This window comes from Daphnia carinata, chromosome 7 (genome assembly GCF_022539665.2).
Source record: "Daphnia carinata strain CSIRO-1 chromosome 7, CSIRO_AGI_Dcar_HiC_V3, whole genome shotgun sequence".
NCBI lineage: Eukaryota > Metazoa > Arthropoda > Branchiopoda > Diplostraca > Daphniidae > Daphnia > Daphnia carinata.
Genome location: NC_081337.1, coordinates 8,252,333 through 8,263,715, shown reverse-complemented (window position 1 = coordinate 8,263,715; position 11,383 = coordinate 8,252,333). Strand labels below are relative to the sequence as shown.

The 11,383-nt window shown below is 40.3% G+C and overlaps 5 protein-coding genes across 8 annotated transcripts in view; 2 read left to right on the top strand and 3 right to left on the bottom strand.

Annotated features, from left to right (window-relative positions):
• The window catches only part of LOC130687427 (uncharacterized), a 58,794-nt gene that overhangs the window by 23,497 nt on the left and 23,914 nt on the right, over positions 1-11,383 (top strand). The window lies entirely within an intron of this gene.
• LOC130687450 (translation factor Guf1, mitochondrial-like) lies at positions 78-2,940 on the bottom strand. The gene is made up of 12 exons (XM_057510620.2): positions 2,771-2,940; positions 2,491-2,678; positions 2,029-2,420; positions 1,688-1,959; positions 1,370-1,612; positions 1,201-1,315; positions 1,122-1,134; positions 965-1,061; positions 840-880; positions 568-782; positions 297-508; positions 78-230 (listed from the first exon to the last, which is right to left on the bottom strand). Exons 1-12 carry the CDS (start codon positions 2,839-2,841, stop codon positions 104-106), a joined length of 1,986 nt encoding a protein of 661 aa, XP_057366603.1. The 5' UTR covers positions 2,842-2,940; the 3' UTR covers positions 78-103.
• On the top strand, positions 3,168-4,428 carry LOC130687827 (vesicle transport protein USE1-like). 2 transcript variants are annotated; one of them, XM_057510986.2, is made up of 4 exons: positions 3,168-3,370; positions 3,458-3,586; positions 3,649-4,195; positions 4,255-4,425. In XM_057510986.2, exons 1-4 carry the CDS (start codon positions 3,272-3,274, stop codon positions 4,299-4,301), a joined length of 822 nt encoding a protein of 273 aa, XP_057366969.1. In that variant the 5' UTR covers positions 3,168-3,271; the 3' UTR covers positions 4,302-4,425. The 2 variants fall into 2 exon arrangements, with proteins under 2 accessions (XP_057366969.1, XP_057366977.1); XM_057510994.2 differs by having other exon boundaries at positions 3,250-3,390; positions 4,255-4,428.
• Positions 4,549-7,672, bottom strand: LOC130687461 (ATP-dependent Clp protease ATP-binding subunit clpX-like, mitochondrial). Of its 2 annotated transcripts, XM_057510641.2 has the most exons (14): positions 7,507-7,670; positions 7,311-7,414; positions 7,036-7,248; positions 6,827-6,975; positions 6,563-6,755; positions 6,296-6,493; positions 6,107-6,216; positions 5,989-6,043; positions 5,668-5,924; positions 5,300-5,596; positions 5,130-5,222; positions 5,017-5,065; positions 4,889-4,956; positions 4,549-4,821 (listed from the first exon to the last, which is right to left on the bottom strand). In XM_057510641.2, exons 2-14 carry the CDS (start codon positions 7,393-7,395, stop codon positions 4,744-4,746), a joined length of 1,845 nt encoding a protein of 614 aa, XP_057366624.1. In that variant the 5' UTR covers positions 7,396-7,414; positions 7,507-7,670; the 3' UTR covers positions 4,549-4,743. The 2 variants fall into 2 exon arrangements, with proteins under 2 accessions (XP_057366624.1, XP_057366615.1); XM_057510632.2 differs by having other exon boundaries at positions 7,311-7,672.
• On the bottom strand, positions 7,749-11,085 carry LOC130687413 (threonine--tRNA ligase 1, cytoplasmic-like). Of its 2 annotated transcripts, none has more exons than XM_057510590.2 (8): positions 10,877-11,085; positions 10,371-10,502; positions 9,906-10,310; positions 9,516-9,831; positions 9,126-9,430; positions 8,794-9,057; positions 8,285-8,725; positions 7,749-8,210 (listed from the first exon to the last, which is right to left on the bottom strand). In XM_057510590.2, the coding sequence occupies exons 1-8, from the start codon at positions 10,931-10,933 to the stop codon at positions 7,947-7,949; spliced, it is 2,184 nt and encodes a 727-aa protein (XP_057366573.1). In that variant the 5' UTR covers positions 10,934-11,085; the 3' UTR covers positions 7,749-7,946. The 2 variants fall into 2 exon arrangements, with proteins under 2 accessions (XP_057366573.1, XP_057366564.1); XM_057510581.2 differs by lacking the exon at positions 10,877-11,085 and adding an exon at positions 10,652-10,867.

The following is an 11,383-nucleotide window of genomic DNA, read 5'->3' as shown; positions in this document are numbered from 1 at the left end:
AAAGTCTGGTAGACAGCGGATGGTACATGCTGTCGCGGGGGTCACAGGATGACACGGAGACGAGGAAAAGATGCAAATTCGCTAGTCAGAACTGGTTCATATTTTAGCGCTTCAACACTTTTATAAATGTGTCTCTGGGAAGTTCTATATTGGCAATGCTTTTCATTCGCTTTTTGCCTTCGGCTTGACGCTTCAGGAGTTTCATCCGGCGCGAGATGTCCCCACCATAGCTAAATATTTAAAATTTCAGGGATATATGGAAAATCAAGCACAATATCTAACTTGGTAAGACGTACCACTTGGCTGTGACGTCTTTTCGTAGAGCGGCAACGTTCTCCCGCGCCACCACTTTGCCTCCGACAGCAGCCTGAATCGCCACTTGAAACATTTGCCTTGGTATTGTTTCTTGCAATCGGAGACAGATTTCTTTCCCATATTTCCTAGCTTTACTAGCGTGTACGACAGTGCTTAATTCTTCTACCACTTCGCCATTCAGCATGATATGCAACTGAAGAATAAGAATCTCGTTACGCAACAATTAACTTACTAGAGGTAGATCTGGCATACCTTGACGATGTCCGACGCTTCAAAACCGTCTTCTTCGTAATCGAAACTAGCGTAGCCGGATGAAAGAGATTTAAGGGCATCATAAAAATCAACGGCTATCTCATTAAGAGGAAATTTGAACTGCATCATGACACGTGAATTGTCTACGTTTTTGGAGTCCACCTGTACACCTCTTCGGTCCAACGCCAGTGACATTATTGGGCCCATATAGATATCTGCCAGAAAGTAATTTTTTTTTTACGTTACACGAGTTTAATAGTTACACCAAGTACCTGGAGTTATAATTGTTCCTAGTACCATTGGCTCAAAATACCTTTTCAAAGAAATAAAATGTTTAATTTAGTCTAGAAACCAACTTTAAACATTACACATATTAATACACTTTTTATGCTATTACTGTTCAATAATGTTGGGATCTGGAAAGAATGCTGGATTATTAACTATAATGTCCCTCTCTCCATATTTCTTTATATTTTTTTCACCATGTAGCCGGACTGAGTTGAAAAGCAAAGCATTAGTTATTATCCGATGTCTAAATAAGTCAGCTTACTCACTTTTGTAGGGTACCTGCATTTGTAAAGTAATATAACCATTAGTAAAACACCAACTAATTTTTAAGAGAATAGAAATTACACTGGGAACTGTGACGATGACTTCAGCTCCATATTCTTGCTCGAGACGTTGATTGAATACTTCCATGTGAAGAAGACCTAGAAAACCCAGACGCCAACCTTGTCCGAGGGCAGCGCTGGAAACGAAAGCGTCAAAATAGAAACAGTTTAAAAAATGAATATATGTATACCTCGATTCTTTGGCAACGGTGACACTGGAATCATTTAGGGTAAGCTTTTCTAAGGCGCTTCTGAGAGCTGGAGTTTCAGACTGATCCATTGGATAAACGCCAGCGAAGACCATTGGTTTGGATTGCCGAAACGAGGCTACCTCTTCGACCTCTACCAAACCCTTTTTAAACAATGTGTCGCCAACTTTTGCCTCTGTGCTAGATCGCATATTACACACGACATACCCCACCTGGCCTGCCTGTCTGTATTGAAAGATATGCACACGTCGTAATTCAGTTAGTCTCTTTTCATCAATACACAACTAAAGAAAGACTTACAGGCACGAAAGGCTAACTTCGTTAGGTCGTAGAATGCCAAGCTCTTTAATTTCATATGATTTGCCGGTATGCTTTGCGCTAACAGAGTCGCCACTTCGGATCACACCGTCTATTACTGCAATGACTGCTATTACTCCTCGGTATCTGTCGTACCAGCTATCAAACAGCAAGGCTCGAAAAGGTTTTGCAATATCGCAATGACTGGGAGGAGGAATCCGTTCTACAATCGACTGAAGTACCGAATCGACATTTAGCCCTGTTTTGGCTGAAATCTAAAATAGAGAAGGTATTTGTTGTTTGGAAGGTTAACGAGAATGAAATTCGTAAAAATTAAATATTACCCGTAAAATATCCTCTGATTCAAATTCAAAAACATTTTTCATTTGAATGGCAACGCTTTCGGGATTAGCGTTTTTAAGATCTATTTTATTCATCACAGGGACGATGGCCAGATTTTGAGAAAATGCGAGGAAAAAATTGGCAACTGTCTGGGCTTGAACACCTTGATTAGCATCAACTAGAAGGATAACGCCCTGACAAGCTGCCAAGGATCGCGCTACTTCAAAGGAAAAATCCACATGCCCGGGTGTATCAATCAAATTCAACAAATAGTCAATTCCTTGGTAATTGTATACCAATGTAGCAGTTTGAGCTTTAACTGTGATCCCTCTCTCTCTTTCCACCTGTAATCTATCCAGCATTTGAGCTTCATGACTACCTTTGCCAATCGTGCCTGAAAAAAAAAATGTGATCAGCTATAGCATCACTGTTTAGTTGAGCTGGGATATTAAAAAGCATCACACCAGTAAGTTCTAAAAGCCTGTCAGCAAGGGTACTTTTTCCGTGATCAATATGAGCTATGATAGAAAAATTCCTGATCCTCTCAGTAGGGAATAAAGTCAGGTCGATTTCAGAATTTGGTTTACTGGAATAATGTTGCAAGTGACAATGGAAACAGCTAGTTGTTGGCAAAAGAAATACGCGTTTCTTCCTAAATAGAATCACGAAATAGAGTTCAATTCTCCTTCATTTTCATACTCACAGAGGGAACTTTCTTTTACGAACGAAATTCACTCATCATACCATGAAACGACTTTTGCATAGTTGCGGCTGCAGATTTTTAAGGCATGGTATGTTGAACGTGATTTCCACATCGATAAGATTATATTACAAAATTACTGATACACTATGTTATATAGCCTTCCCAGCCAACAATTAGTTATGCTTATTTTCGCATAAATAACAAAGGAATAGAATTTGCTATGCGGCACAACAGTAGCAGAACGTGGTAACTTACGATTTCAATTCAAAGCTAGCTACACTAGAACGGCAGGTGACCGGCAACCAAAATACCCAAACTTCTCGTCAGGCGCTGTAGCGAGCGCCAAAATAAAAACCGAAGTAGCAGTGCGCAGGCCTACATTAATACTTCTTGACGAAGTACCGGAAGATGAGTTGAGTTGTTTACATCTACGTGTTCAATTCGTCGAGTGTCAAATCTCCATTCGGCATTTTTATATTTTTGTGTCAGCATATTATAGAAATCTGAAGAAACAGTAGATTAATCCACTAACCACGAAGAAAATGACACGAACTCGCTTGGAAACAAACTTCATCCGCCTCTTGGAGCAATGTAAAACAATTGCCAACAATGGGAAACATACAGAATGGAGATTTGAGAAGGTAGACAAGCTTCTTAAATGGTAACGTTTTTGGCAACCGACGGTAACTCACTGTAATTATCTTTTAAATGTTTTTCATTATTGTTAGTATATCACAACCCTTGAAGAGCAGCTGACAGAATTAAAGAAATCCCCAATGCAACCACAAAAGGATGTTCTGGATGACTACACAAAATCAGTTGCATTTTTGAAAGGTCTTACAATTACAGAAAAACTGGTAATAATTCAAATTAAAATTTTGCCAGTATAAATTGTTGTTCTGATCTGAAACTTTGTTAGCCTTCTGTTACAGACAAAGTTGTGGCTTCCCAGTTTCTGTCCCCTTGCTCCTCCCCATATGGGGACACAGTTTCAAAAGAAATTCGGCATAAGGTATCTGCCCAGTATAGCAATCAAGTAAGGGATGAGTTGTTGACCAATAAACAACCTCCAACAAATGAAAGTATTTCAGTTGAAAAAAATCAAGAATTTGAGAACCCTGCATCAACGTTAAGGCAAAGGAAAACAGAATTGTTGAGCACCATCAAACCGAATGCCACTTCTACTCATACACAAGATTTTGAAGGAGTTATTAGTAGTGAACAGCAAACACAGGAGGAAATCACAAAAAATTTACTTTCCATGGCTAAAACCATGAAAGAACAAACAATGGCAGCAAATTCAATCATTAGGCAAGACTTAATCACACTTGAAAAATCTAATGCGCTAGCTGAAGAAAACCAGGTCAACCTCCACACTCAAACACAGAAGCTTCAAGAGAGAAGTGGATTCTGCACCCGTTGCTGGGTCTGGTTGTTCTTGTTGCTTGTCTGCATGTCTTTCATAGGTAATTGATTAGTTTTTTAATTATTTGTATGATATGATATCAAGCTTTTTTCGATCTAGCTATGATTGTCTTTATGCGGATGTTTAAGAAGAAGAAGACGTCCTAAGCAAAGGCCACAAATAATGGTAACAAAATTTTACCCTAATAAGTTTCTGTCTGTATGATGAAAACTGAGGTTCTTATAAAAATATGTGATGCACATTTCTTGCTTTCACATTGTTAACTTATACGTGTGATGCGATACTGTGAAATTTGCTTTATACCTCGTATGTATAAGCTATTACAACAATCATATGGGGTTTGTGCATAGAATATTCTTTGAATACTCACCCGTCGGAAATGGATGCTAATTCTTTGAAGTATATCGACTTTATTGAAGGCTTCGAGTCCCATAAACAAAAAGAGGTTATAATAAAATGAGGCAACAAGAGAGGCTCGGTTCATAAAAAATTTTACATGTGGACGTAGTCTAGAATTCCCGTGTATATACGCCAGAAATAGCCCCGGTGGAAGGAAAAAGAAACATCAACTGATGGTGGTGGTTTCGCTTAACCACGTCCTGCTTGGGCTTGTCCCAATTCTTCATCATCCACAGTTGCTTGACCGTCGTTGCTATTACTGACACTCTGTAAAAATAAAATATCATGAAACCATAATAGGAATTCGGCAACATAAATACAATTATTAGCTTACTTCAGCTGAATGGATGAACAGAGGTTGACTTCGGCCATTTACGGCGTCTTCAGTGACATGGACCGACACTAAAGGATTTTTTAAAAATATTGTTAAAGTCAAATAAGGCACACAATCATAAAAATTACCGATATCGGAACCAGGGATCTCGAACATTGCGTCGAGTAAAAGAGTTTCCTAAAATAACAATGTCCATGAACATAATTAAGTGTGCTTAGTATACTATGCGACAAAAATTTACCATAATTGCCCTCAGCCCGCGAGCGCCGGTCTTTTTCTCCATTGCTTGTTTAGAAATGGCTCTGAGCGCTTCTGGCGAAAACGTCAATTCAACCTAGAACATAATATCGGGTGTGATGATATAATTTTTAAAAAAATATTATAATTTAAAAAAAATATATTATAGCATACCTTGTCCATTCCAAAAAGCATCTGGTACTGGGGGACTAGCGCGTTTCGAGGCTCAGTAAGAATCCTAACCAACGTGTCTTGGGAGAGAGAATGGAAAGGTACAATTACTGGGAAGCGGCCGACAAACTCCGGGATCATTCCGAAGTCAATCAAGTCTCTGGCTTCAACGGCGCGAAGAAAGGCATCTCTTTCGCTTTCATCATCGGCTACTTCGGAGGAAACCTCTGCCATTCCTGCTTGTGTAGCAGCTCGTCGGCCGGCACTGCTGCCAGACGAACTAGCCCCGAATCCCAAATACTGTGACGATGAAAAGACATAAAATATTAGTTCAGTATCTTCTGGTTTATTGAATAATAGTCTTTTTATACCTTTTCATTCTTGCGACGTGATACAATGCGGTCTAGCCCTGTGTAGGCGCCTGAAGCAACAAACAGGATATTAGTTGTATCAACTTGGATAGTTTCCCCGCGAAGTTTCCGTGGAGCGTTTCGCTCAGGAACATTGACAATTGTTCCCTCCAGCATTTTCAGCATTCCTTGTTGCACGCCTTCTCCTCCGACATCACGCAACTGATGAATTCCAGGGACGGCGCCAATCTTGTCAACTTCATCAAGGAAAACGATGCCTGATACGCAAGAAAATAGAATGACGCATACAGTTTCAGTCGCATATGTCGTTCTAACGAATACCTTGCTGAGCTTTATCAACATTGTAATTTGCATCCTGTAGCAATTTTGCTATCACCTAAGGGTGCAAAATAGTCATTAGGCGGTCATTAATGTTTCTTTAACAGATTATGTTACTTACACTTTCAATGTCTTCACCGACATATCCAGCTTGTGTCAGTGTTGTACAATCGCAAATTGCAAACGGAACGTCTAAACATTGAGCGATGGTCTGTGCTAGGAGGGTTTTGCCTAAATGCATCACAAATTAACATCTTGCGTCTGTCAGTTATGACTGCACCGCAATAGCTAAATGCAACTATATGTATACCTGATCCCGTGGGTCCCAACATAAGTATGTTACTTTTATCAAGACGTAGTTCATGTGAACTTGTATCCAATATATCACTGCCAGACGATGAGGAGGAAATCTTTGGTTCATCGGCTGGCGATAACGTCTGTTGTTGGGAGGTAGTGCCAGATGCACCTAGTCCATGAGACTGACCTAATCCAGTTACTTGAAGAAGATCTAATTGGAGAACGTAAAATTACAAAAGGCATGCAGTAAAAAATGTTACAGGAAAAAAAGCATATTTACCAGCCCAGGCTTGAGGTGTTGCCCTTCCTCTTCCACCTTGATTTGCTACAGGCACTTCCTGCTCCTCAGTCCCCTTCTTTGGATGATTAGGTAAATTGTTGAAAATTCTTTTATAGTGGTTGTAAACAGCAACTGATAGAACTTTCTTTGCCCACTCTTGACCAATTACATGGCGGTTCAAGTACTCATATATCTAAATAAAACATTTCATTACAACAGTCTATAGATCCACATCCCACTTTTGTCTTAGTTTCTTTAGAATACCTTTTTTGGTGGTGGAGGAGCTTTCTTAAGCTGACCACTCTTAATTTCTGCTGACTCTTGTGATTCTTTAACTGACTTTTTCTGATCAACCTCTGAGAGAACCACAAAGAAGTGGTGACATTTTTCGCATTTTACAAAACGAGTAGAGGCTGTAAAACATAAAGAATGAAGAAATGCTTTTGATGGCTCAAATGATTCTAAAAGCATACAAACAAAGGTTTCAACATTGGTGCATGGGTTTCCACATTTAGGACAGCAGAAATGATTGTCTTTTCCAGTTCCCTTTGAAGAGCTCCCTGTCCTGCCTTTACCCATAGTGGGTGGGTCAGTTGGAATATTTGTTCCTGCCTTGCATAGCCAAAAGCTTGAGTAAATCGATCTTCGTTGGATGTTTTTGATGGACTGTGTTCCTTTGTTCAGGGCTAGATACGAAAATATTATATTTAGGTAAAGCCAAAATTGTTAATCTATTACAAAAAAAAACCATGATAAAATCTGTTGCTCGTGCTTGTCCATATTAGTGGTGATATTTTGTGAATGGTAAGTAACCTATAGCGAGCTGCAGACATCCTTGAGTCAAGCCTGCGACTGTATCAAAACAAATTGGCGTTCAAGGTCTCTGGTATTTACGTCTTTACGTAATACGTTCTAGCCACCAGTATTCGGGTGACAAAACTCACTTGTTTACGTCTGTTTAAGATGAGGGATAGCTAATTTAGGTAACTGTCAAAATGATTGTGGCACGATTGAAAATTCAGAAATTTTAGAATAAGTAATTTCGTGATAACACGAATCTACCCCGACCAGTTGCTAACTGGTCACCAGCAGTAATGAAACTGCAAGTCAGCTGCGAGGGGTTTGACTATCAGCTGCGAGTTTGAGTCGTCACAGATGACGTCATAATCGAAAGTGAAACCATTGGTTCCAAGGGCATGACATTGTATTTCCAACACTCCCATAATTCCAAAACAAAAAGTTTCAACCAGAATTGTCAATCAAATCCAGATAAACATAATTTGAAATTCAGAATTCAAAGGATAATAATAACAAAACGGGAAGGAAAGACATGCCCCCACGGCACTGTGTTTTTAGGATACTGTTCACCTCTTCGTTTTGATCATCAAAACGAATCTTCGCTATTCAAAATTCTCTCTTTTGATAACTGTGTGAAACGTTCGATAACCTTTGCAATCGTGTGTTCGCCATGAACTTTGTTGTCACGAGTGCGAATATTAACCGTTCCGTTGGTTTGTTCCTTTTCACCCACCACAAGGATGAAGTTGTGCTGACTCAGTTGGGCATTTCTAATCTTCTTATTCATTGTATCGCCAGCGTCAGTGTCTGCCGTTATACGGAATCCCGCAGCTGCAATTTGCTCCCTCACCTAAGTAACACATATAATTATTATTAGTCTTATTGTATTATTGTACATCGAGGTATATATGGTGATGTGCATACCTGTTGAGCGTAGCCATCAAACATGGGACCAACAGGAACCACCACACACTGTCGAGGACTCAGCCAAAACGGCCATTTTCCAGCATAGCTTTCGGTTAAGATGGCAATCATGCGTTCCACAGAGCCAAGGATAGCACGATGAATGATGACAGGTTTCTCCTTCTCGCCCGATTCGTTAATAAAACTTAAATTGAAACGGATCGGTAGCTGGAAGTCCAACTGAATAGTAGCACACTGATGCGGCCGGCGCAAGGCATCCATGATAGTGATATCGATTTTCGGGCCGTAAAAGGCACCATCTCCAGGATTTAATTGCCAAGCCTCTCCAAATTCGTTCAAGCTTTCAGTTAGTTCTTTTTCAGCGTGATTCCAGGTTTCGATTTCTCCCAGGTACTTTTCAGGTCGTGTTGAAAGGCGAAGCTGGAAAGTAAATCCAAAAATCTAGGAAGACAAAAAAAAATCATCTGTGAACTTGCATTTTGCGTGTTCCATCGCATTTCTTGAGTAACCTTATAGACGTCTCGCAGGAACGCTAAGGCGCCGTTGATCTCGCTCTTGATTTGACCCATAGTGCAGAAGATATGGGCGTCATCCTGCTGAAAACGCCGTACTCGAGTTAGACCGGAGAGGGCTCCAGATAACTCATTTCGATGGAGTACTCCAAAGTCGGCTAAACGCAACGGCAGTTCGCGCCAAGAGCGAACTCGGTGATCAAACAGCAAACAATGACCGGGACAATTCATTGGTTTCATTGCATAAGTTTCTTTTTCTACCTATTGTTTCGGTTAATTCAGGTTACGTAAATGGTTTTCGTAATTAATTAATGAAGATTATTGCATACTTCAAAGGAAAACATATTCTCCGCATAATGCTGCCAATGACCAGACGTAAGCCATAATTTGGAGTTGTAGACATTTGGAGTTATAACTTCTTGAAACCCGCGCTGTCGGTACTCATTTCGAAGGAAATCGACGAGCGTATTATAAATATGTGCACCGTGTGGAGTAAAGAAGCAGGCTCCGGGACTGAGCTCGTGAAAGAAAAAGAGCTCGTATTCTCGTCCTAGTTTCCTGTGATCCCTCTTGGCTGCCTCTTCTTGAATTCTTTGCCACTCTTTCAGCTGTTTATTATCCGGGAATGAAATACCTGTTCAGGCCAAAAATCCAGTTTACTTAAATTAAATGCTTAAAAACAAAACAAAAATATAAATAAGTGAAATCGATTATGATACCGTAAACTCTTTGAAGAGATTCGGCATCTGCTTTGCCTTCCCAGTAAGTTGAACTGTTTTTGGTAACTTGGAAAGCCTTTATTTTTCCTGTGTGTCTTACATGAGGCCCAAGACACAAATCTATCAATGGACCACACCGGTAAGCAGTAGTGGTCGGAGTGTCAACCTTTTCGTTCAGAATACGAACTTTGAATTCGTTATATTTAAACATCTCTAACAAATCTTCTTTTTTCATTTCAAGGCGTTCAAAGGGCTGTTTTTCCTTAATAGCGGTTTTCATGACATTCTCAAGAACCGGGAAATCAAAGTTTGACACCTGATTTTTACATTACGTTATTAAATTAAACTTTGAATTTTTATAATATCTTGTTATTAAGGAATAAAGATTACTTGTTGGTCTTTAATGAACATGTCATAATAGAATCCATTTTCGATGGGTGGTCCATAACAGAGACAACCGCCGTAGCAGCGCTCCATAGCCTCTCCCAAAACATGGGCAGTGGAATGCCAAAAGACTTTTTGGGCCTCTTCATCATCAAACTTAAGAAGGTGAAGGGTACAACTCTCCTCCAATGGTCGATCAAGGTCCCATAGTTTGCCATTTACTTTAGCAATAACTGTGTTCTCTGCTAGACCAGCACTAATTCCACTAGCAATATCAAATGGGGATGTACGCCACGAGCTTGCTTCCACAACCTTTCCATCAGGTAGAGTGATTTGAATCGGAGTGGGCACCTTTGCTGCAATGGCTGCATCTGCTTCAGCTTTCAGTTTATCCCATAGAGCAATACGATCCTGGAGTAATCAGATGATATTATTACTATTTGTGCAAATTACGTTTGTAATATGGCTAACTTGGATGTATGCAGGCCATGGGTTGAGCTCCTTCAGAGTAGTCTTGACCTCCGCTTTTGGCTTGGCTTCTCCCTTCTGCTTAGCTTCTCCTTTAGGTTTACCATCTCCTTTAGGTTTTGCCTCTGCTGGTGCCTGCATGTTAAATTACCATGAGTATTCTTCTTTCACCAATGTAGAGGATTCACAAGTCAGAACAGCAGAGAAGTACAACTATGAACAAATATGCTATATCACTATCTAGGCAACTATACTATTTCATGTCACCGGTTAAACAAACCCACCGAGGTTTGAATTGTTCTCCTGGGCTTGCTGAACCGGAAGTAATCGGGATCACGTCTATCAAATGGCTGATGCAATATTGGCACCAATAGACCAATATTTGCATGAAATTGACTGAATCGGGAGGAAAGTAACCAAACACCTCGCGAGAACATGACCGAAATAAGCAAATACTTCTCTTGAGCCACAAAATCAGTTTCCAAGTACAATAATGAATGTTTTCATGCCTGAGGTTGGTTGTTAATGTCCATATTTGAAATCTGGTCCGCCACGTTTTCAGCCATGAACGACGAAGTGAACGCGAAGACTGTACTGATATTACTGAGTACTTGCACAGTGACTGCGAAATTGTTGGTATGTAACCGTGGATTCACGGGCCTTAGGCTAGACTGTTGGGGCCCTGAGAGTAAGGGTGCATTTTGGCGTCTACTTTTAGTTCAACTTTTTTAGTGAACTTGTATTTTTGCGTCAACTGTCCGGTAGATGGTTCAACTAGGCGACCGTTTTGGCGACAACGCCAGTGGGAGGTTCAACTGAAACAGTTGAGCTTTTTCAACGGTGGTCCAGACCACCGTTGACCGTCAGTTGAACTGCAACTCCTCCCCTTTCTCAACTTTTTCTCAACTCTTCTGTTTTGGCGTCAACCTTGACGAAAAGTTGAACTAAAAAGGTTCAACAAAAGGTTGACGCCAAAATGCGCCCTAAGAGCATCAATGGCGAACTACGCGGAATGA

Bases quoted from the DNA above. Each gene is read 5' to 3' on its own strand.
- LOC130687461 (XM_057510632.2), bottom strand. From the start codon at position 7,395: ATGTCTGCAGCTCGCTATAGGTTACTTACCATTCACAAAATATCACCA. The intron at 6,217-6,295 runs GTATACATATAG...TGATGCATTTAG, and splicing joins GTTGGGACCCACGGGATCAG to GCAAAACCCTCCTAGCACAG. The intron at 5,925-5,988 runs GTATTCGTTAGA...CTTGCGTATCAG, and splicing joins TGTTGATAAAGCTCAGCAAG to GCATCGTTTTCCTTGATGAA.
- LOC130687827 (XM_057510986.2), top strand. From the start codon at position 3,272: ATGACACGAACTCGCTTGGAAACAAACTTCATCCGCCTCTTGGAGCAA. The intron at 3,587-3,648 runs GTAATAATTCAA...AAACTTTGTTAG, and splicing joins TTACAATTACAGAAAAACTG to CCTTCTGTTACAGACAAAGT. The intron at 4,196-4,254 runs GTAATTGATTAG...TTTTCGATCTAG, and splicing joins TGTCTGCATGTCTTTCATAG to CTATGATTGTCTTTATGCGG.
- LOC130687450 (XM_057510620.2), bottom strand. From the start codon at position 2,841: ATGTGGAAATCACGTTCAACATACCATGCCTTAAAAATCTGCAGCCGC. The intron at 1,316-1,369 runs GTATACATATAT...TTTCGTTTCCAG, and splicing joins ACCGTTGCCAAAGAATCGAG to CGCTGCCCTCGGACAAGGTT. The intron at 509-567 runs GTATGCCAGATC...CTTATTCTTCAG, and splicing joins AAGCGTCGGACATCGTCAAG to TTGCATATCATGCTGAATGG.
- LOC130687413 (XM_057510581.2), bottom strand. From the start codon at position 10,804: ATGTTCTCGCGAGGTGTTTGGTTACTTTCCTCCCGATTCAGTCAATTT. The intron at 9,058-9,125 runs GTATGCAATAAT...CCGAAACAATAG, and splicing joins AGAATATGTTTTCCTTTGAA to GTAGAAAAAGAAACTTATGC. The intron at 8,211-8,284 runs GTATGCACATCA...TGTGTTACTTAG, and splicing joins TTGATGGCTACGCTCAACAG to GTGAGGGAGCAAATTGCAGC.